This window comes from Ambystoma mexicanum, chromosome 8, assembly GCF_040938575.1.
Source record: "Ambystoma mexicanum isolate Mex_15411 chromosome 8, UKY_AmexF1_1, whole genome shotgun sequence".
Classification (NCBI taxonomy): Eukaryota; Metazoa; Chordata; class Amphibia; order Caudata; family Ambystomatidae; genus Ambystoma; species Ambystoma mexicanum.
In genome coordinates, this window is record NC_090929.1 from 972,554,226 (window position 1) to 972,576,161 (window position 21,936).

At 44.7% G+C, this 21,936-nt stretch overlaps 1 protein-coding gene across 2 annotated transcripts in view; it reads right to left on the reverse strand.

The window, feature by feature from the left end:
- The window catches only part of ZBTB40 (zinc finger and BTB domain containing 40), a 948,694-nt gene that overhangs the window by 770,481 nt on the left and 156,277 nt on the right, over window positions 1-21,936 (reverse strand). For both annotated transcript variants that reach the window (XM_069610881.1, XM_069610880.1), the window contains exon 4: window positions 6,981-7,164. In XM_069610881.1, coding sequence (XP_069466982.1) covers window positions 6,981-7,164 — 184 coding nt within the window. The remainder of the gene's footprint in view (window positions 1-6,980; window positions 7,165-21,936) is intronic.

The window sequence follows — 21,936 nt, forward strand, 5'->3', positions numbered from 1 at the left end:
ATAGCCTGTGGTACCAAAAAAGAAACAATAGTTGGTAGAACACGTCCACGTGTTAAAAAATAATCTTAAAAAAGGAGGACCCCGAGGGTCCCCAGCCACACTGCCCATAAGGAGCAGTGTGCTGCATTAGAAGAATACAGATGCCTTTAAGAGCTATGGAGTACACAGCCTCCATAGTACATGTAGAAAACAAAGTTCCACAAGACAGACCCCAAAAGAATGAATGAGTGGAAAAAGTCCCCATTCATTAAGGATTTAAAGAAAAAGGTCCAGAAGTCCAGCAAAAAGTGCTGGGGTTCCAACTAGGAGAGGGGATGAAGCATGCAAATGATAAATCTCCCTAACAGACATCTTTCATAGATTCACATGCACCCTCCAGCCATCCCTTCAGGTAAAAAGCCACCCCCGGATAAATCGTAAACCAGCATATACTGGGTAGAAACTGATGGGAGGATGCAGGGAAGGAGCTACATACTCGACGTCCCATTGGAGGGGGTCAAAAGCACCAATAAGGAGGGTAGTGGGCTACAAAATAGACAATTGTTAAAAGAAAATAGTGGTTCCAAAAAGAAATCTTAACCAAGGCTGGTTTTAGGTGCGTTTCCCACCAGGTGAAGTTCTGCCAATGTCATAAAAATTAGCGCAATCAAAAAGGATTGTTCATGGAACCTTCTCCACAGGATTCTTGCAATATTTTCAAACAACTTTCAAGGTCTCTGGTTCCTTGGGATTCACTTCTGCAAGCTTCAATTAATTCAAGTTTCAAACAGAATACAACACAGTTCTGCGTAGGCTTCTCAGGGTTCCCTTCCCCAAGCTTAGGCCTTTTTAGGTGGAGTTATGTACCCGTTCCACAGGCAACACCGGGGGTAACGGGCCACGCCCACGTTAACGGCCAGAGCGAAGCGAGGGCCATCAGAGGCGTTGCTTGGTGGGGGGGCGGGGGCTAAGGGGCTATAGCCCTGGGTCTTTAGGTTGCAACCCCAGGTAGAAGCTCAGGGGATACAACCGAAAGACTAGCTAGCCCAGAGTCCCGACAGTCCCAACATTAGCCTAGTCCCTGATCCTTTCCAGAGCTAGCAACACCCTTGAGGGCCATTATCGTGGTTCCAGGGCCATTACTCTCCCCCCGCCCCCGGTGTTGCCCATGGAACTGGTACATGAGGCAATTAGCACCCCAGGTTATGAAAGCGGCAACCCGGGGCGAGTGTCCCGTTGTAGGAAGGGAAATCCTTTACCAACATGGCCACCATGGAGAGGTAAGGCGAGGCTCTGTACGGAGCCTCTCTTCCCTTTCCATGCCGGCCATGTGAAGCTGAGAGGAAGGTGCGGCTGCAGGCGGCCCCTTGCCGCCGCAGCCGAAATAAGGTAAATGGAGGGGCAGGGGGTTATTAAAGAATTAAATTTTTTTAAAAAAACAGGGACGGAGGGTAGGGGGGGGGGTAATGGAGGCGGGGAGAGCTAGCCGTCGGGTGTCTTGGAACGCAGGCTTGTACTGGCAGTTAAAGCCCACGTTCCTAGCCACATGATTGGCCGACTCTCCGGCCCGGGGTGCTAATGTAACAAGTTCAGCTTGTTGGGATTGGTTCTTCGTTAATTACAGTTCTTTCAGGGGCTGAATCAGAGGCTTTTGAGAACGCCCGGCTCTTTGCTCCTTCTTAGCACGACCACTCTGCTCCTTTTCTTCTACTTTCATAAGTCTCTTAACTTTCCTGTGTTGGGGTTTCCTGCCCCCCTTTTCACACTTTCCATGCCTTTCATACTTTCTTCCTGCTTACTGGGCAACTGTGCATACTTGCACCTGTTTCCTGCTCCTTTTCGCTTTACTGTGCCTCTTGGACACCCTTTCCTTTTTATCGTGCATACTCGCATCCTTTTCTTGCTTTCGGGTTACTCACACCCTCTGTTTTTTGCTTTTCTTGTCTCCGTGTCTCTAGCACCTTTCACTTTTAAAGTTAATTTCTCCTTTTAACTCTGTGCATCTAGCGTATTAAACCTTTCTTCCTTTCCGTCTTCTTTTCTGTCGCAAAACTTGCAATACGCTTTCCTTTAAACTTTCTTTACTTTCATGCAGCTTGCAACAATGTTCTAGTTCCGTCCAGCCACCTTCATGCTACCAAGCTTCTCTCTTCCTTTCTTGTGAAGCTCACTGTTAAGTGAGGTACTAGCAAGCCGTTTTACTCCTGTTGCTTTGGTCGAGGTCAGGGTCTCACCACCTGCCCCTCTGCCACCCTTGGGACAGCCAACATCCCAAGGGAAGAAGCAGTTCTTTAAACACGGCCAGCATTTTGCAGTCGAGTACCTCACTCCAGTTCCTTGTAGACCGACTCCCTAGCCATGCTGTACCCCCTCTGTCATACAGGGTCAGCGCCTTGGCACTCCGTTCTTTTCTAGGTTCTCCCGGTCTTCATCAATGCTTCCTTCTGCTGCTTGGCTCCCGTGCTCCACACTGCATGTCCAGCTTGTCCTTTCACCTGTGCAGAACCACAACTTTTATAGTCCTCAGTGGAGTCAGGTGGAGTGAGGTGGAGTGAGGTGGAGTGAGGTGGAGTGAGGTGGAGTGAGGTGGAGTGAGGTGGAGTGAGGTGGAGTGAGGTGGAGTGAGGTGGAGTGAGGTGGAGTCAGGGTGCACAATTGGGGAAAAGTGCCTGACCTTGACTGACTATTAGTGGGACAATTCAAAGATGTTAGATGGCAGGTCTCACTTTGTAGTACTGTGTTGCTATCGGTACTCCAGATTGCTCCTGCTCGCCTCTTCTTTGTCGCAGCGATTTGTAAGGCGGTCTGGTCTTCCTCCAAAGCGGTCCAATATAAGATGCACAATGATAAATGCCATCTAGATGGGAGTCTAACACCTCATACACTGTTCAAAATGTACCCTAATGTTAGCCCCTCTGCTTGAGAAACTGTGGCGCAACATCTACAAACTGGCACACGTGGTGGGAATGTCTCTTGTTTCAGTGTCATTGGAAGGCGGTATTAAGATGGATCAGGGACATCAACTTCATAGAGAGTACCAACAACGCTTCCGATTTTGTTCAGCCTTGAAAAGGCGAGGGATGCTCAATACTGCCCCATATGCAGAGGAATCTGCTTTTGGCGGCAGGGGTGTGCTTTGCTCTCTATTGGAAGAGGGGCCAGCTCCCGACCATTACAGAATAGCTGCAAAAAGCACATGAGCTGTAGGACATGGAACGCTTAACTGCAGTTTTGATGTGGAGGCGAACACGCACATTGACATGGAATGGCTACCGTTCATTGAATACTATAGGTCACACAAGAATAATGACAAACCATGAGTGAGACCAACTATGTAACTCAAATAGGTTTAAATAAGGCCCACCACTCATTATAATGATGCCCGACCGTGGAAACATTTCATTGTTACAGAGTAAAAAACGAAGGCCCACCAGTGTTAACTGTTGAAGTCCCTTGTCCAAGGTTCCCCCGATTCATTATACGTTGTCCTAGTGGGTGTGGAGGGGGCAGGGGGGAGGGGAGGGAGAGGGATAGATTGACAAGAGATTGTATAATAGAAATGTTGTGCTTTGTACTCACCATTGTTTTGTTTATTTGGACCAGTACGCACAAGCTGGATCGGGGTGTAGGACCCGAACAGTGATGTAATTTTTTTTTTTTTTTTTTTTTTTATTTGTATTTAATCCCTTTGGATTTTTACAAAACGAAAGATAAATGTCTGAAGTTCCCCTTCAATATTTTTTTTTTTTTTTTTTTTTTTTTTTTTTTTTCCCTTTTTTTTGATATCTGGTTTCAGGAAGGTCTCGGATCTCAAGGAGAAATTAGGCGAACAGCTGATTAAATCGATCGTCAGGTGTCTTGTTGCGTCGGCGAGAACATGCGTGAAGGGGGCTCTAGTTTGTGGTTGTTTGTGCGATATACTGGCGAAATTTCGAGGCTAAGCTTCCCCGGCACATTTTTGGGTCATGATGTGTTGCATGATGTTTAGCGTGGCCAGGGCCCAACCCTGTTTGTCGCCTGCAATCAACTTGTTCCAACAATTCTCCTCGTCGGTTGCTGTGAAATCGGAGATGCAGTTCTTCAAGTAGATACCCCGGATCTCTCGGGTCTTAGGGCAATTCAACAGCAGATGACGAATTGTTTCCTTTGCTGTTGGCGATTTGCAGTAACGACATTGACTTGTGTTTGATCTGCCTCTTATTGCCAGGATCTCGTTTGTTTCCAAGAGATTTAAACGGATTCTCAGAAAGTAGAGCCGAGCTGCTCTGCTAGGAAAAAGTTTAAGGTATCTTTGCAGTGTATCCTGTTTTTTGAAGAACGATGGCAGATGGCTGGTAAGTTTGTATTTGTTTGCTGATTCTATTGTTTGAATCCAGTCCCACTCTTTGATTTTTTTAGAGGTTTTTACTGGGTTGATAATCAGCTCTTCTTTACAACTGTCAGCTGATTGAAGGAGGGCCAGCATGTTAGATTCCCATCTCAACAGTGAATTACATGTTTTCATTTCCAATTCCTGGTTTATCAGGCGATAAACGTATGGGCTCTCTGGCATAATGCATTTTCTGTATAATAGGACACTATTCAACGCCACCGAGGTACTTAAGGATATCAGACTAAGTTCACGCCTGAGCGGAGCTATCGGTGTCGATTTCGGGAGACCCAGTATTTTCCTCCAGAATAGCGCTTCCAATTTGGGCCACAGTTCTGCCGGTAGATTAGGCATCGCGTCTGTACCATAAGTTACTGTAGGGATAACTTTCTTTTTGTAGAAGTCCCTTACTGGAATTATGGAATAACGACCAAATTTAAGGTCAATTGCCTTTCCCTGGTTCGATAGGTTCTTGACTTTATCAATGAGGGTTTCTTGCATTGATTTGTCTTGCGCCGAGCTGTCTAGTATGACTCCTAGGTACTTGAAACTGTGCACCTTTTCGATTCGGATGGAACCGAGGCAGAAGTTGGACTTTTCTGTTTTTTTGGAGTTTTTTTGAAGCTTCATTGTTTTAGTTTTAGACACGTTGATTTCCAAATTGTTTTCTTCCATGTACCTTTGCAAGTTGTTTAACTGCCGTTGGAGACCTATAGGAGTCTGGTCTAGTAGGATCAAATCGTCGGCGTAGAGTAAACGGCTAATCAAGGTTCCACCCAGTTTAGGTGGGAAGGATCGGATTCGTGTTTCGGAGGTTTGAAAGTCCCCCAGATAAGTCCAGAAGAGCGCAGGGGCGAGGGGACAACCCTGTTTAACGCCTCTCAAAGTTTTTATTTCCTCCGACAGGAGTCCTTGTTGGTTTAGTCTTACTCTCATAGTTGTATCAGAGTATAGGGCTTTGATCGGGTTCAGGATCTCTGGTGGGCATTTCCAGTTGGTAAGTTTCTGGCATAATCTGGCACGGTTCACTTTATCGAAGGCCTGTGTTAAGTCAATAAACGTGATGTATAAATCTGGTTTACCTTCGAATATCTTGCTTTTCAGGATGTTCAGTATCATAATGTTCGCGTTCGTACCCAGATTTTTTTTAAATCCTGTTTGAAAGTGGTCTTGACAGGGGGCGTTGGTGGCCCATCTGAGAAAATGTTGCAGGAGGAGAGATCCAAATAATTTCCCTATCGACAGTGATGTAATTGTTCCTGCTACAAGTTGTAGACCGCTGGTTTAAACTTTAATAAAAACATAGTTTCAACAACAAAAAATAACTGAAAAAAAAAGAATTGAGCAGGAATCCTCAATGGGACCAAGAAATGGTAAAGTTAGGTAAGGTGGAGATCAAATCTTTAACTTGTTGACAAGGAGTTAACAGAATGATTGCCTTTCAACATGGTGACAGGGAATTGCAAAATGAGAAAGTGAATAGTGCGAGTGTGAGAGAGTGTCTGAGTTTTCTCATTCTGAGACCTTTTCCCTCATAAGATGGTGATTTTAATGACATGCGAAACCAGGACCTATTTTTGAAGTGACATACAATATTATGGGCATTTCAAAAAAAAAAATAAAGTCCAATGAAATATTGCTCAAAAGAGTAGGATTGAATATACTTGCATTTAACCAAAGGTTTGGAGTTCGAAACCTGGCATCTTCAGAGCTTTCCAAACACTATAAATTGAATGCGTAAATTCGTATTTCATTAAATATCTGTTTTTCTTTCAACTGAAGATCAATGTTTATTTTTCTGAATTATACCTTCTTCCACTAAATTATGAAGGGTAGGAAGCCAACTGGGGAATTCAGAAAGCTGCACAGTCTTAGAAATTGACAAAGTTTCAAATTTGGGAAGGGGGAAGTTGTATAGATCAGTTAACAATTGCTTACACAATGTTTTTTTATTAAACGCTTTGTGGTGTTATATAAGAATTAAGAAACGTTGGGCACTTTTAACTTTATTGCTTCAAGGCACATCTAGAGAAAGTGTTCGGGAGGCAATAGCATGATCTAAAGGTAAGCAATATCTAGCCAGGAAAGGGAGAAAAGAAATATTAGATCCAGGTCCAATCATTTCCCCTCCCTTCTACAGAGTGTGAGAAGGGAGTGGGGCGAAGAATGAGCAAATGGAAAGGAATATGTAGAAATTTCAAGAACATAGATGCATCCACCACAAAGTGGCAACACCTGAAATATACATGACTTGGACCAAACCCCCATAATTAAAGGCCAATTGAAAATATTTAAGCATTCTCTAACATTAGAACTTCCTCCAGTAAGAGGCAAACTTCTAAGCAACATGAACAGGCACACAGGATTGGAGTTCCGTTCTACATACAAATGGTCATGGGCAAATGCAAAAATGCTTTTAGGAGCTGGCTAAAATTCCTGTTTCCCTGACATCCTATAAGAAAAGTGACAAAAAAAAGGAACGAAAGAAGTCAAAACTGTGCATTGCAAAGCTATATCAAATTATATCTTGAGTTGCAGCTATACAGCTCTCTATAACTAACAAAACACTACCTGCTAAAAAGAAAACGGGAATGTCATGTTAATTATTGTTTTTTACACAACCCATGCATACCTGTTACTTTCCAGTGATACTCCAAAGAATTCAGTAGAAGACCTAGGTCAGGAAAAGCTCCCTTCACAGTCCAGAGAAGCTTTACCAAACTTTCAGCTCTCAGAACCTTTTCATCAGTCACTTTCTTAATTAGGCTTTCCATTGCCTCCTTCGGAGATTTGCCTTCGCAACAGTCTAAAATTACCTATCAGAAAAAGGGGGGAAAAAAGTTATTGACTCTGGTTAATTATGTAGCCCTTATCCCCGCTTGCAAACAAACAGAGGCTCCATCATTTCCTTGGCCCAAATAGTTCATGCAAAGCACAGAAATAATGGAAGCTGTGTACAGACACTGTACGCTTATTCTGCTCTCTTATGCACCCAACGTCTAATCCACGGTACCACTTTTCCCATTATTACCTCTTGTGGCAAACTTACAGAATACTTTTGACAGATCCAATTTCAATGTTTTATTAAGTCAGGTACTCTGGATTGTGGGCTAAATACCTAAAGAAGCCAAGGGACATCTACAGCTAAAAAGTTGGTTCTTACATTTTAAGGCAATTCAGCACAGTCCTCTGACAAGGTCTGTAGAACCACTAACCTAAAGGTGAGGCAGAACACCCATCCCAAAAGGGAAGTCCAACCTTTTAAAAAAAAAATACAAAAAAAAAAAAAAAAAAAAAAAAGAGTAGAGCAGTCAAGGTCAAAACTGGGGAGAAGTAGAAGGCTGACACAAAAGGTACTATTAGTCTAATAGAAAGGACACCACACAAGTTTACTGTAAAATAAGTACTTTAGCAAACAAAACGCAAAGTAAACCTAGTGAATTATCAAAACAGTAAATGTCAACGTCACTTCCCACTCCAATAGTAGGTCCACATTCTAGTGGTAGACCCAATCTGTGTAAAGACATTGGTTGGGAGGAGAAGGGAAATCAGCAATTAAATGCAACTAAAAAGGAATTACATGAACCAAATGCCAAAACTAGCAAATGCACATATCACAGTGAATGAGGGCCTCGACGTGGGAATATGACTTTAAAAATGCATTAGAAATCCCAGGGCATTCCCAATTGTATATGATTTTCTCAATTCGGTATTTCTAGTTCTTTCAATGTTCACTTTTACCCATGTTGGCATTCCATGCACTCATATTTTGTTAGGGGTTGTGTTAGGCAAGAATTGATGTAGTAACCCTGTGAGAAACTACGCAACCCTTTTCCTCTTGGTATTTGGAAACCCACCTATTGGTATAGGTCTGTAATACACAAATTGGTAGCGCGACTGAGCAGCCAGACTTGGCTCAAGAAGGGTAAATGTGAGCTGTACAGCTGTAACAATGAAATCCACCAAAACAAGTATCAAAATAACACACTCAAGGTTTATAGTTAGAATCATTTATTGAATGGTTGTTTTAAAAATAAGAATTCTTTAAAAAGGGCAATGTATGCACCAATCAACTATAAGTTAAGTACTTTCAGAGAATTAACTCAAAGCTAGTAGATGCTCTTTACAGATGCTTCTTACACCATTCCTACACCCTGAGGTGACTTCACTAACGAGGACAGTAATGGCATTTATAGATCACTAATATACTTTGTAAATTCTGAGGTTGGTAGAAAGGAAAGGTTAAAGGAAGGAAAAAGGTTAAACAGGTTCTCAAAGCATGAAAGCACTTTAAATCTTCCAATAAAGTCTAGATAAAAACCTTTCCCAGCAATATTAGTTTAAAAGCAATGTATCATTTATGAGGGACAGTAAGTATCAAAGTCAAATGGAATAGAAGAGGCTGCAGGGAACAAGGACAGCCAAAGTCAATTGGACAAAGTCTATGCAGCTGAGGCACTTCTTAGATAGTAAAAGTCTTGCAAAGTTAGAGAGTTTGTTGAAGAAAAATCACTGTAGGTGTTACTCCCTCCAGTCTTTGCAGGGACCGCTGCCGGGTGTATCTGTACTCCACCTCCCTATATGGCGGAGTTGAGGCACAGAGCACCCCACCCAAGATTCTCTATTGTTGGTAGCAATGGACGAGCAATCAAGGCTTAGCTCTCAGGAGGTGATGCGGGCTGGTTCTTAAGTACAGTGTAGTCCCCAAGCACCCACAAAGGAATGTCCACACACTAGGTTAGTGAAAACACAGTCTTTATATAAATAAGATTCACGTTATATACAAAACACACTTTGTACTTTGGCAATACTATAAATGCAAATATATACAGGTCTATGTGGTACCACTATTTGTATTGATTCATTTAAAATGAGACCACAGTTAACAGCCGCAAATAGCATACGAATCAGATTGTAAGATGAATCAACGATAGACACAGAAAGAAAGCAAGTTCAATCAAGCAAAGGCAGACAATCCCCCGTATACCTAGAGAGTTCTGGGCAAAGATTCCCCCCCACCTGGGCAACCTGTAAATAAAGCATATTTGACAAGCCCAGTCCAATTATGCTAAATATAGTCTCGATTCCTTCTAAAGGTGCCACGACCCCTGGTTTTGTAGAGTTCTTCGGCAAGTCGTTGATGGGCCCTTCTTGAGTGCACTCCCTTTAAAAGGCAGGAGACACGGGTGGTCGAGAGTTGAAGAAAAAAGGTGAACACTGTCGCTTTGGTTCTGGTGGTGCTCATTGACGATCGGACCAAAACGTCCTGCAAGCTGAGGCGTGCGGTGCACCTTGACGACAAGAGTCTGTTGCCGCAAAGAGTTGATGACGAACTTTGGCCCAGCAAGGTCGTCAGGTCATCGGCGTCTGTGGTCTTCGGGTGGCAGGAAACCCACCAGCGGATTCTCCTTGGTCGTCAGCAGCCTTGACTTTCTCCGGCAGGACGAAAGCAGTCGACTAGGATGAGCAAGGGAGTCTTGGGATCAAATGTCTTAGGCAAAGGAGCACTGCTGCTCCGGTCAGCGATGGCGGTCGGCGACGGTGATGGACTTCAATGTCCGGGCGCTCCGATTCGTGATTCCGCAGCGGTACCAGTCTCCGGTCGGCAGCCTTTCGAGGACTGACTTCCACGGCACTTCGGCGAAGGTTAGCTGGTGCACAATGGTCCCTCGTAGCTTGGGGAGAGATCTCATAGCCAGATCCTCTCTTGGATCAGTTCCTTGAAGGCCCAGCAGCTTTCAGATTGGTGAAGGACAACAGCAGCAATTCTTCTTCTTCTAGAGGGATTCAAGTTTAAGCATCAAGTATCAACTTCAGCTTCTGAACGATTTCCATCAGTGAGAGGCCCCCAGATATACTGTTGATCTCCCATTCACTCTGTTGGGTCACATTCAGGCAACCAATCATTCAGAAGGCAATGCATGCAGGCAGGCAGCCAATCAGGCTGACACTGCAGTCAGGCCATTCTACTCCATCCAGACACTCACCACGGAATGTCGATTCGGACAAGCACTCTGCCATTCAGCACTCCACACTGCATTCATACCCGTTTCGGTCTCAGTCATTGTGTCAAACATCAGATGCTAGACACCCATAACAGGAAATGCGTATTTGTCACACACTCCATTCACCCACGTCCCACCCCACGGGCGTAGCCACAACATACAGTCATTGGGAAGGCTCCAGCAAGTCTGGCCTGGATTTCAACACAACACCATATATGGAACTTCCACCCAACAGCCAGTCAGGGGTAAGGGACAGAGTCAGGGCTTCCCGGGACTTTGGGAATACAAGGTAATAGGCAATAGAAAGCAAGAGGCCACAGGGGCCATCTTGTTTCCTATCAGGAATCAACAAATTCCAGTGACAGGACCTGGGTATCCCCAAAATTGAGGATACTCTGAGCACCTATCAAATTCAGCATGGAGCTGCCACCAGACCATACCCTGCTCTGCTCTGTGGGCCACACACAGGTGCCCAAAAACATACACTAGGGGTACAGGGTCGTACTCCCACTCATGGGTGCCATAAGGGTATCCCATGGGTCTGTTCAACAAACCAAAACGAGGAAGAGCCGCACCGCTACGAGTCCCACATGAACTCCTGCGCAGAAAACAAGACAGCACACACATATGATAAAGCAATAAAGAACAAGGATACGGAGGCCCTGTCCCTCCGATGCATTTCCAGCATCACAGTCCCCCAATGTTGTTCATGCTAAACGGCCTACACGGCATCACTATCTGTCATTGCGGCGCATTGCTGCGACTCTCTGGCAGCGTTGGCACTTGCCATGGCAAAGCACTACAGCGGCTCATTGCGCTGCGAAGAAACGAAGTGTATGTCACATGACAAGTCAGCTGACTAGTTTCACTACGGGATTGAGAAGGACCCGCCTCCTTAACAAGGTTTAGAGTCGGCATCTCCCTTCAGAACACTGTTTGTAGCGTTATTCCTGCAGTACGTGTCGAGTACCTTTTCTGATTCCTGAACGTAACCTCTGCTTTCTAAACTGACATCCTCCTGCCTTACATCTCGGCCTCTTGAAACTCTTGCAATTTGAACCAAACTGTTATTGGACTGCCTCCGCTTCACATTCTGCCATTTCCTCTGGTCTACATGTTGCTGAACCTCACCTGTTCCCGGACTTCCGCGTTGTTCTCATTCAACACACATTATCGCCTGTGCACGGAACACCATATCGAGTTTGTGCTGCAACCTGCATACCACTGGTAAGCCTTTGCTACCTTCTCCATTTGTTTCCTTACAAGTGGGGGATATATCCTTTACTTCCAAAAAGGAAGGCATACTCTGTTTCCTCATTGACTATCTGCACAACTCACCGTCCAGCCCTCACTTCTCTATTGCTTTGCCACAAGACTCATCTGCTCCACCAGCCCTCACAGGGATTTTCTCCGAGAGCCTAACTTCCTACAGTGCACTTAAGGACGTTCTGCAGTTAGTGCACCATCCCAGACCTAGTGCAAGCCTTGTGCCGCTCAGGATTAATTTACCTCTACTAACTCCCTTTTTACTATTTTGTCCTGTTGTTGTCGTAGACTTCCTGGATTCAAGGAACTGCTATTTCCCTGTTGTGGTGAGAATTTGCATTAATCTTTTGCCCCTGATAAGTTAGTATTGATTATAGTTGTACTCTTATAGGGCCATACGTCATCCAAGCCATGAAAGTCTTACGCATCAGGTACAGTCAGGGAAGAATTAGTCTTAGTTGCGGTCTCCAATCCTTTCCACCAACGTTAACCTGTTGACTTTCTTCCTACAGCATTGTGGTTTTGCGGTGCCCCTGTTCCCTGTTCTTTAATTTGATCAGCTCCTCTGTCTGTCCATATCATCCAGCAGAGGGGTGTATCATAGTAAAGAGTTCCCTCAAGTTGAGGAGGCCCAGGTTCAGGACAAACCTTGGCTTTGGAAGCCCACGGGATTGCCTTCTTTCATTACTCCTTCAACCACTTTGTGTTCCTTTACTCAATGCCCCGGCCAGAGTGGTGAGTAACATAGGGTCACAAGTGGTTACACTTGTGAAGGTTAGAGCTGAGATCAACTCTAGAAAAGCAGCTACTGCAAGTCTCAACTGAGAGGAGCAAGCTACAGACAGAGAGGTAAGTACTACAAGTCAAAACAGTACCTTTGGGGCGAAGGAGGGTCCAGCTGGCTCCCGTCTGGTTGCAGCGATGCAGATCCTGTGTTCCTGGTCCTCAGTCGTGGGGACAAGAGGGAGGACGTCTGGGGACTCCTGCAGTAGCAAGCCGATGGTCGGCGGCAGCTATGGGCTCTTAAGATGAGCGGCACTTCGAGGTTTCAGCGCTCTGCAAACAGCACCACCGCGGATCTTGGACACCGGTTGGGCATCCTTCACTTCTTGAGACCTGCACTCTGGTGAGGGGACTCGAGCTCTGGTCATCCTGCTTCTGGAGGGTCCTCGGGGTACACCTGGAGCGTTTGGCTGGCTTACAGACGTTGCACTGGACTATGGATTTCTCTATCCCTGGCACTCGGTTCCTGCAGCAGCAGCAAAGAAGTACAGCCAGTTGGGGAAGGTGATCCTGCAGAGTTCGTCTCGGGGTTAGTTGGTCCCACTAACCCAAGAGAAGAACTTGTCCCTTCTGGAGCGTCTCTTGTCGATTAGAAAAAGGAGTTTCAGTCCAGGAGCAGGGCTTCTCCGGGCAGTTCAAGGGTCCAGGAGGATTCAGCAAGCTTCGTTCACGGTATCTTCATCGGGTTGTTCTTCCCAGTGGTCGATTCTGCCTCTAGTCCCAAAACGCTTGCCTTTTAAGCAGGTTTCTCCCATTCATACACAGCCTAGCTGTCACTTGAACAGCAGGGTGGTTGTCCTGCAAGGACAGCCAGCCAATCAGGACTGAGTGCATTCAGGATCCCTAGAGACGATGGACAGGGGAGTTTCAGGCACCTCCCTCACTTCCTACCCTTCCGGACACACTGGAGCCAGAGCTGATTTTCAGTACCGAAGCCTGCCAAAGGCAAAACGTACAAAGGTCTCAACCCTGGCTTGGTGCGCAGAGAAAAACCCAAGAAGACAGGGCCATTTTGACAAAATGGTCACCCATGTGTGCTATATTGCAGCTGAGGATTCAGCCTGCGGTAGAATTAAACCACTGCCACCAGCCATTTAAAGCAGCGAGAGGGAACATAACATGTTTTACATGAGTAGGTAGGAAAGGGGCTACTCAGTAACTCCCCAGCACTCCTCATAAAATGGGGTGTGCTCCACATAAAAAGAGAAAAGGTAAGTAAAGTCAATTTCACTTTACTATTCTTGGGAACAATAGTTCTCACAAGAAGAGGTATTTAAACCTTAGGGGAAAAAAAACACAAATCGAAAAGGATTTCTCTGCGACACTGCAATGAAGGTACTGGGTTGTCACCATACAAAAATTAGATGCTGATGGAGTTTGTCAGACTCCAAAAACAAAGGAAACACATAATCCAAATCAGATCAAAATACATAAAGGGGGAGAGAAAAAGGGCTCACTCACTCCAGGGTTAAAATTTTCAAAAGTCCTAAAGTCCAGCAAAACAGCTAGGGATCTCCAAGGTTGAAGGGAATTAGCACAGAAATGAGAATTCTCTGTAACACGTTGCATTATGCATTTTGCCTTTTTGACTCACAATCTTATTGTTTCTGTCTCTGTGGCTTTACAAAGTTCAAATTGTGTTTGCTGCGGTCACCGAAACTGCCCGGGGTCCCCACTTCGCTTGGGCTAACTCACCGGGGCTCAGTGTGCCGTCTTCGGTCCCGTTCGCATTTACCTAGCACAGCTATGCCACTTGCCTTCCACTCTGGACCGTTTTCACATCCATCCACCTTCTCCTGCGGCTCCGCTCCTGCACGCCTGCGCTGCTTCATCTCGCTGCAGAACACCCAGGAATCATCTTGTGGTTCCTGGCATTTCTGCAGCAATTACTCTTTGCTGGCAAGCCCCTTGACTCCGCCACACCGGCTCGTGCCTCCAGTTTCCACGGGAGATGCAACGTCTTCTCCTGAGCAACTTCTCAATTTGGGTTCCATTTTTAAATATCCCTGCGCACAGGTGCTTTATCAAAACAACTAGCAGGCTCATTGAGCTTTAGGCTCCTGCTACTCTGCATCATTTCCTTCATCCTGCTCGTGTCAGTACTTGGGTGGTTGTGGCAATTGTAGCCCACGGATATCAACTGATGCACACTACTTGGAGAATCTCTCTCAATGATTCTAGATGAAAGATCAGCTCTATATGAAGGGGAATTAGAAATGACAAGGTTTTCTTGGAGCTTTTACTTTTCAGAACATGGATGGGAGTTTGGCTTAAAGGGTGTTGGGGGAAAATGTTTTCCTATTTTCCCTAAGGGGGGCGGGGTGTGGGGACCAGATGTATGGCAATTAGAGAATTGGGTATCAGGAGGTCTTTTCCATGGGAAAATGGGGGATACTGCGTGTCATCCAATGAAGCCATCAATATATAAGAAATGTAGTCGGATTTAGCAACAGTTCGACTAGTGAAACAGTGATTATCAAAATATATCAAATTCGATTAAGTTTTAGTAAATAAAAAACACAACGTAATGTTGAGATGAAGAGTGCATACATGTTAAAAACTGTTCTAAAACAATAGTGTCTTGACAGTTTATCCTTAGTAAGAATATGAGTTATAAATAAAATCAATTACAAAACATCAGATTACATGTCTTCTTTACGCTAGTAACAAGCTTTGTTTTGTTCAGGTAGGGTTCTAGTTAAACAAATACTAGAAGTTTAGACTCAACATGTTTCTGTTCTCGACATTCTTCAGGAGATTGGTCACAGACTATTTTATAGTAAAGAAACGATTTCCTCTTTTAATGAAGATTTCTCCAATTTGTAGCTGGTGGAACTGCTGACAAAATATACGCATAGGATGAGCTAAAAAGGCCACATTTACCATTGACAGTTAAATACGGTTTTGCTATAAAAAAAATAGAGACTAACGAGACTATCATTTTCCATCCATTACACTAGTATAGAACATATGGTAGTGACAACTGGCCATTTTATACATACCATAGGATGAAGGCCTTCCCCGCATCTAGCTACTCAATTCAAGTCACGTACTACTAATTGAGCCGCTCTGCCCAGCCTTGTATACAGGCTGAGAATGAGTCACATAATTATAAGTGAACCCAAACATATCACTATATCTTGGTTTACAACACGAAGTATGTCAAAGGGCCCATGGGTCAAATATAACCCGAAGTGAGATGATCAGGTTGCGCCACATAATTACTACTCCAACTGAAACTTGAATAAGATTATCAGCTGAACTTTCTATCGATATCCAGCCCCTCTCCCCCCCGGACCTAGACGGAATTTGTTGATATTTTGCAATCTTAATAGATCTCTTTATGAAATATGTCATATAACTACAGTTAGGAGATTTTAATTTTTGGACAGAATTAAGCTCAGATAGAGATGTAACTCACCCATTTGACGAATTACAGGATTTTGACCTTACCTTCGTGGTCACATTTATGACATGATAAAGGGCATACATTTAACTACATATTTGCACGTCCTTCCAATGTACAGACCATTTCATCTTTAGCACTCTCTTGGACAGATCATTTTGGTATGATTCCAAGTACCCAGGAAGTGGACATAAAGTAAACCTGCCTCATGTAACCCTCAGACATTGTGTCGATGTTGGACCAAATTCTTTAAATCGGTCTTAGATATGCTGGACGTTAAGGTGCACATGATAAATTCAAGGGAGCAAACAGACCCAAACACCCTACTGGAGAAACTTGATGGCCACATTACAGATAGAATCGCCAAGTTGGCTCTGTTACGCTCACCTGGTCTCTGCAGTGGCGTTGGGGCACGGTTGCAGCCCTCCCAGAACTTGAATCACCCCCTTCAGGCCTCTGCCCCAGTAGAAAAGCTATGAGCGGTGGTACGTGGTGATACTGCTCCTGCGTGAAGATAAGTGTGTGTGAATGGAAGCAGATCTTCAAAGGTAAGTCTGACCTCAGGGGACGGTGAGCGTTACGCTGCTTGCAAGTGCAGAATAACCCGAAGCATCTATCTGTCTTGAGGATCGGGGCAGCTTATATAGCTGAGATTGTGGGCATGCCCATTAGGGCCGGCTTACCAGCCACACCTAGAGAGTGAGCTTGTGCAAAGGCAATCCATTAGCAGCCACACCCAAGAATACACTTGGGGCTGCTTAATGGATGGAATGTTCAAGGCTAATGCATCTGAAGTGCTATGTCCACAATAAAAGTATTTTGGTGTTAAATGGATGTTCTTTTTTACTTTTGTTCATGAGCCTGGCGCCAAAGGCACCAGGACAGTGTCCACCCAGGTCTCCTGTGCATGCGACCCATGCATGCCTGTGCCCCTGTCCCACTGAGACCATGATTGGCTAAGATGTAGAAACAAAAATGGTTGACTCCTGAGCTCAATTCTCAGCATTGGAAAGTGAGAAACTCTTACAGCTCTTAAAGATCAACTAGCCTACAGAAAATAACTTTTATAGGCACAAAATCGATACTGCCCCCAACACTTGGAAACAGATATCCACAGTGGTGAATGAGCTCTGTAATGCTCCGAATGCCCCAGCCACTGCAGAACATGGCAGACCAACTGGCTTTATATTTTACTGAAAAGATTGATAAAATAAGGACAGCTTTCTCTTATCTCGATTCATTCCGGTCAGCATCCAATGGTTGCACATCAGTGGCAGAATGAGCTTGGATGCCGATTATCAAGTCTTTTACCAAACTTGGTCCTGTGGAAATCAATCATCTACGGACTACATCCAACGCTCACCTGTCTTATTCTTGCATGGGCATGGTGGAGTACCTCGATGACCCACCCCACAACACTTCCTCCACCAACCACAGTTAGCACTCAAGGGTGCACCAGCATAGTCAGGACGAAAGAGATCGAGAGAATACAAGAAGACTGATGGTGTGAATAATGCACTCCATTGGCAAGGTACTTCTGGTGTTGGTGTGGTCGTAGGAATGTACACATGTCAGCCATCACCTGTGGCGTTACCCACCACCCACCGTAGCCCGTTACCCATTCATTCTTCCTTCCTGTTACTATTTCAAAAAGTATGTCCAAAAGCTGCTTTCTTCTGCCTTTTTAGTTTAAGGTTCCCGGACGATATCGACAATGTCTTAAGAGAATGAACTCCAAATGTCTTACTTGCGTTCTGTTTTCGCTGTGTACCAATAAGTTGCTCAGTAGAAACATCTTTAATATGCTGTTCTTTCTATTGCAGGTCCCTGTAATGAAGGCGATGGTGTGAGGCCCAAGACCATGATGGGGGATTGAACACGAAATGCACGCAAGATCAACTTGATAAGGGTGTGATGCTCTTAGTGTGAGCTGCAAGTTGATGACCGCTTCTTCCTTACCGGTGTTGGCGTGAGTTCCAGGTCCGTTGTAAAGGCGACGATCAAGAAAATAATTGTCTCTTCAGGTAAGTGGCTAAAGAGAGCCAGGAGGCTCACAGTAGCTGGTGCAGCAATGGACATTAAACGCTGAACACTTACTGGAGGACGGGCCCAGGGGTTATATAACCCTGCCCATCCAAGATGGAGCACGTGATTTTGGAAGTGTGTATTTATATCGCCCTTTACTGATGATTCTTTGCTGGCAGCCATCTTGAATACTGCATCCATCTCCATCCACACACTATAGTTGTCCATCTGTGTGCATCATGTGTCTTTGGGGTACCGTGAACCCAAGGGGCTACATGATGGTTATGTGTGCATGCAGGGCGTGCATAGGGGGCTTTGGTGACACTACAGAGAAAGAATCTGGTTCCCCCCCTTGGACTTCGTTCCGCCTTTGTGCTGAGCACCCCCCCTTGAGTAAAAATAGTGTTGCTGGGCTCCCTAGATGCACATCTGCTTATACTTTCTATTGAAAGCAAACACCAATCTCCCTTTTCGAAGAGCTTTGCACACTCCCCCACCCCCCACCGGACATCCTTCACAGTTTGAAAATTGGAACATCACGAAGGAGATAGGCCCAATATTTGCAAATAATATTGGTACTATTTTTAATTCCTCCCTGTTCCTCTTATATGGAAAAGACCAGTCATCAAATCTTTATTGAAAAAGTGGTCAGAAGACCCCATGGACTTCGAATTATAGACCTACTACCCAACTGCCTTTTCTCTTTAAACAGCTAGAGAGGGCCGTTTCCCCCAACTACAAAAGTGTGTCCAATCAACAAATCTACTGCACAGCCAAGCTGAGCTTTAGGTCAATACACATCACGTTACGTTACTGGTGTCTATTTCAATTCTATACCACCTACGAAGTAAGGCAGATAATGAAACAGGAGCCTTTATTTTATTAAATCTATTGGCACCATTTGATACCGATCATCCCCTATCGGTGCAGAGGCTACTGTAACGCTCACCTGGTATCCACGGGGACGTCACTCAGCCTGTTCTGACCTCTTACGACCTCAAACCCTTCTCTGGAGTCTACTCGACTGGAGACTGGGCCTCGTTTTCTTGGAAAGTGTGCTCTCCGTCCTGCTTTTAGCACAGGGGCGCGTTGATTGATGCAGGCTCGTTGCTGCCTAGTTACTTCACTGACAAGAGTCCGACAGGTAAGTATAATGAGTCTTTTGAACAGTTCTCTAACTTCATTCCTTTCCTTCCTTAGATGATAGCCGGCATCCGGGGATGGCGGCGTGCTGCTGATATGAGTAGCGCTGAAGGTGAGTGAGAGCGCGATGCGACCCTTTTTCATTTGTATTGAACTGAGTTCTTTTTCTGTGTCTTTTAGGTGCCGCGACGTTTTCAGCGTGGATGCCGGTCATGAAGAAGAAATGCGGTGAGTAAGCGCGGTATGCGCCGCCTCTAGATGTTTCCACGCTAACCTGGAGTGTCTTTTCCCTCTTGCATATGGATGAGAAGTTCAGGAGACAGAGTTCCCCCAGAGCGGCTGGGATTCAGGTAAGCGTTTGAAGCTCATACAGTCTTTAAAAATAAGCGAAGATTTGCTGAATGCTTACTAATGCCATTTTTCTGTTCTTTTCCCTTTTCCTTGGGAAGCGGCGTGCGGGATGGGAATGACACCGCCAAAGATGCCCGCAGAACAGAAGAAGCGATGAATGATGGGCAGAAGCGCCGAAAGGTAAGGCTGTTCCTAACGGTGTTCTTGTTCTTGCAGGAGCTGAGCGCAGAAGAAAGATGCAGGCCTACTGGAGACCGATCCGAACACAGTGAGTGTCACGCTGCAGATGCAGAAAACACAAAGCAGGTTTCTCAGCCTGGGCGTGGCTTAAATAGTCTCTGGGTATCCCAGGTGTCTCTGGGCTGAACCACACCCAAAAGGCTAGACTGCACATGCAGTTCTGGGAACCGAAATATGTGGGGGCATCCATCTTGTCCCCATCAATGCACTACAAGTCCAATCCCCAATGTTATCCTATGGGAGTGAGCGAGTCTGGTGCCACAAGCGCCAAGTCGGACTCCAAGTGGGTCTTTGGAGGGATGGAGAGGCCCTTGAGGGCCATGCAGGTGATCGTGGCCTGGCTCCAGCCTGACATCTTGGAGGGATGGGGACATGAGGGGCAGGAATCATGACAGCTACCTAAATTGAGGAATCGGGGGACAGTGCTCAAATGGATTGACTCCTTCCTGCAGGATTTTAACCACCAAATCCAGTTGGGCCCATTTTTTCCTCCCCCCGCACACCCTGGCAGGTGGTGTTCCCCAGGGATCTGCCTTCTCCTCCTTTTTAAAATGCGTCAGCCCCCTGATGGACATGCTCCAGGAAGCAGGTGCGACAGTCTATAATTATGACGACAACATCCAGATTCTAGTAGATCTTACAGAAAATGATGCCCCATCAGACAGAATTAAAAACTGCCTACGGACTCTAAAGGTCTGAATGGATAAAACTGCTTAAAAATGAATCCAGCAAAACAGAAATTCTGGTCATAATACATGGACCTCTTCATGTTGGCTGGAATCTTTTGGCTACTGTCCCAGGCTAAGTGCCAAAGTAAAGAACCTGGGCATTAAGTTGAATAGTAAGCTCACATTGAATTTGCAGATTTCAGCTGTAACAGGATCATGTTACTTCACTTGAAGAAAATAAAACTCACCTCTGTACTTGTCCTTTCCACACCAGGTACTGGTTGAAATCTCTGCTCATCTCTTATCTTGACTTTAGCAATGCCATCTACCTACGGATGCCACACTATATGATCTACAGACTGCAAAGATTGCAGAACACTGCAGCAACATTCTTACTTAAATATAAGAATTTAACCATGTCACTCCAGATTTGCGTTCTTGCCATTGGCCAACGGTGAGGGGCCACATTTATTTTCAAAAGCTTGTGCATTGTTTTGAACAGCCTCCAACACCTGTTGGTAAACCCGCCCTCCGAAAGTTAATACATATATGCAAACACACTCTTCCAGAATAAGATCTGACAGAGGATTAGCCGTAGCTGGCTAGAAGAATAGATTAGGTGAGCGCTACTTCTTAGTCCATACAATTGGACACTGGAACATCTCCACCATAGAGCTACGCAGAGAACCCAATCTTCTACTCTTCTGAATAAAAATTAAGCACAACTTTTTAATCAGTAACACACTCGTATCCTGTCACAGCAACTCCTCTGGTTTCAACTCTAGTTCAAGGCCTTGCATCACAGAAATTGTGCAAGGCGATTGTGTGTTCAATAAAACCACCATATAACATTAAAAAGCAGAATTTGTAAGACAATTATGCCAGTCATTTCCAGTTTACAAGTTTTTTTATAAGAAACATTGGCGAGGTATCCTTTATGACACCCATCTTACTTTATTATATAATACTTAATGGGAGAGCACCGGTTAGATACCTTACGATGTAGGGGATACTTTAGAATAGTTTACATCTTCTCAATTCAATCCCTCCATTTGCTATACTTTTAGAATTGTACCCAACAACTTTAACACCATAGCTTTGATTAGGAAAGTTGGTCTATGCCTAATGTGCATGAAAAAAGAACTACGCAGAGCAGTTTATTGTATGCTTTGAAAATGGTACAGAAGACTAGAAACTCTTATGTTGGACATTATTTCTGGTTGTCAACATTTTCTGAACCTCAGATCGGGATATTGATAAAATTAATGGGCTATTATGAGAAGATAGGCCTGGTTATGAAAAAGCGATCCTTTGGGATAGAGCGGAATTATGTGACACTAATGGATTATGCTGGGTTTACCCAAGTTCTTAAAGGAAAATGTGCACGATAAAATAAGATCGCTAAACAGCTCATCGAAGAAGGGGGTTATGTCCTTAATTGTTTTGATAGATTAGGTGCCAAACTTCCAACACCTTACAAAAACACGCCTATGGAACTTTATCTAGTCCAATAAAAAAATAAAAAAAATTGTATGATTTCTATATGGATGCACACATTTGTGTGAATTGAGGTTGAAATATTTCATGTAAAGCTGAGGATTTAGGGTAGCATTCCTTCAGGTACAGAATGCTGAGTGGGAATCAAATCTTTCATTATCGTGGCTGTTTAATATCTATAAAGGAGATACAAACAATTAGAAA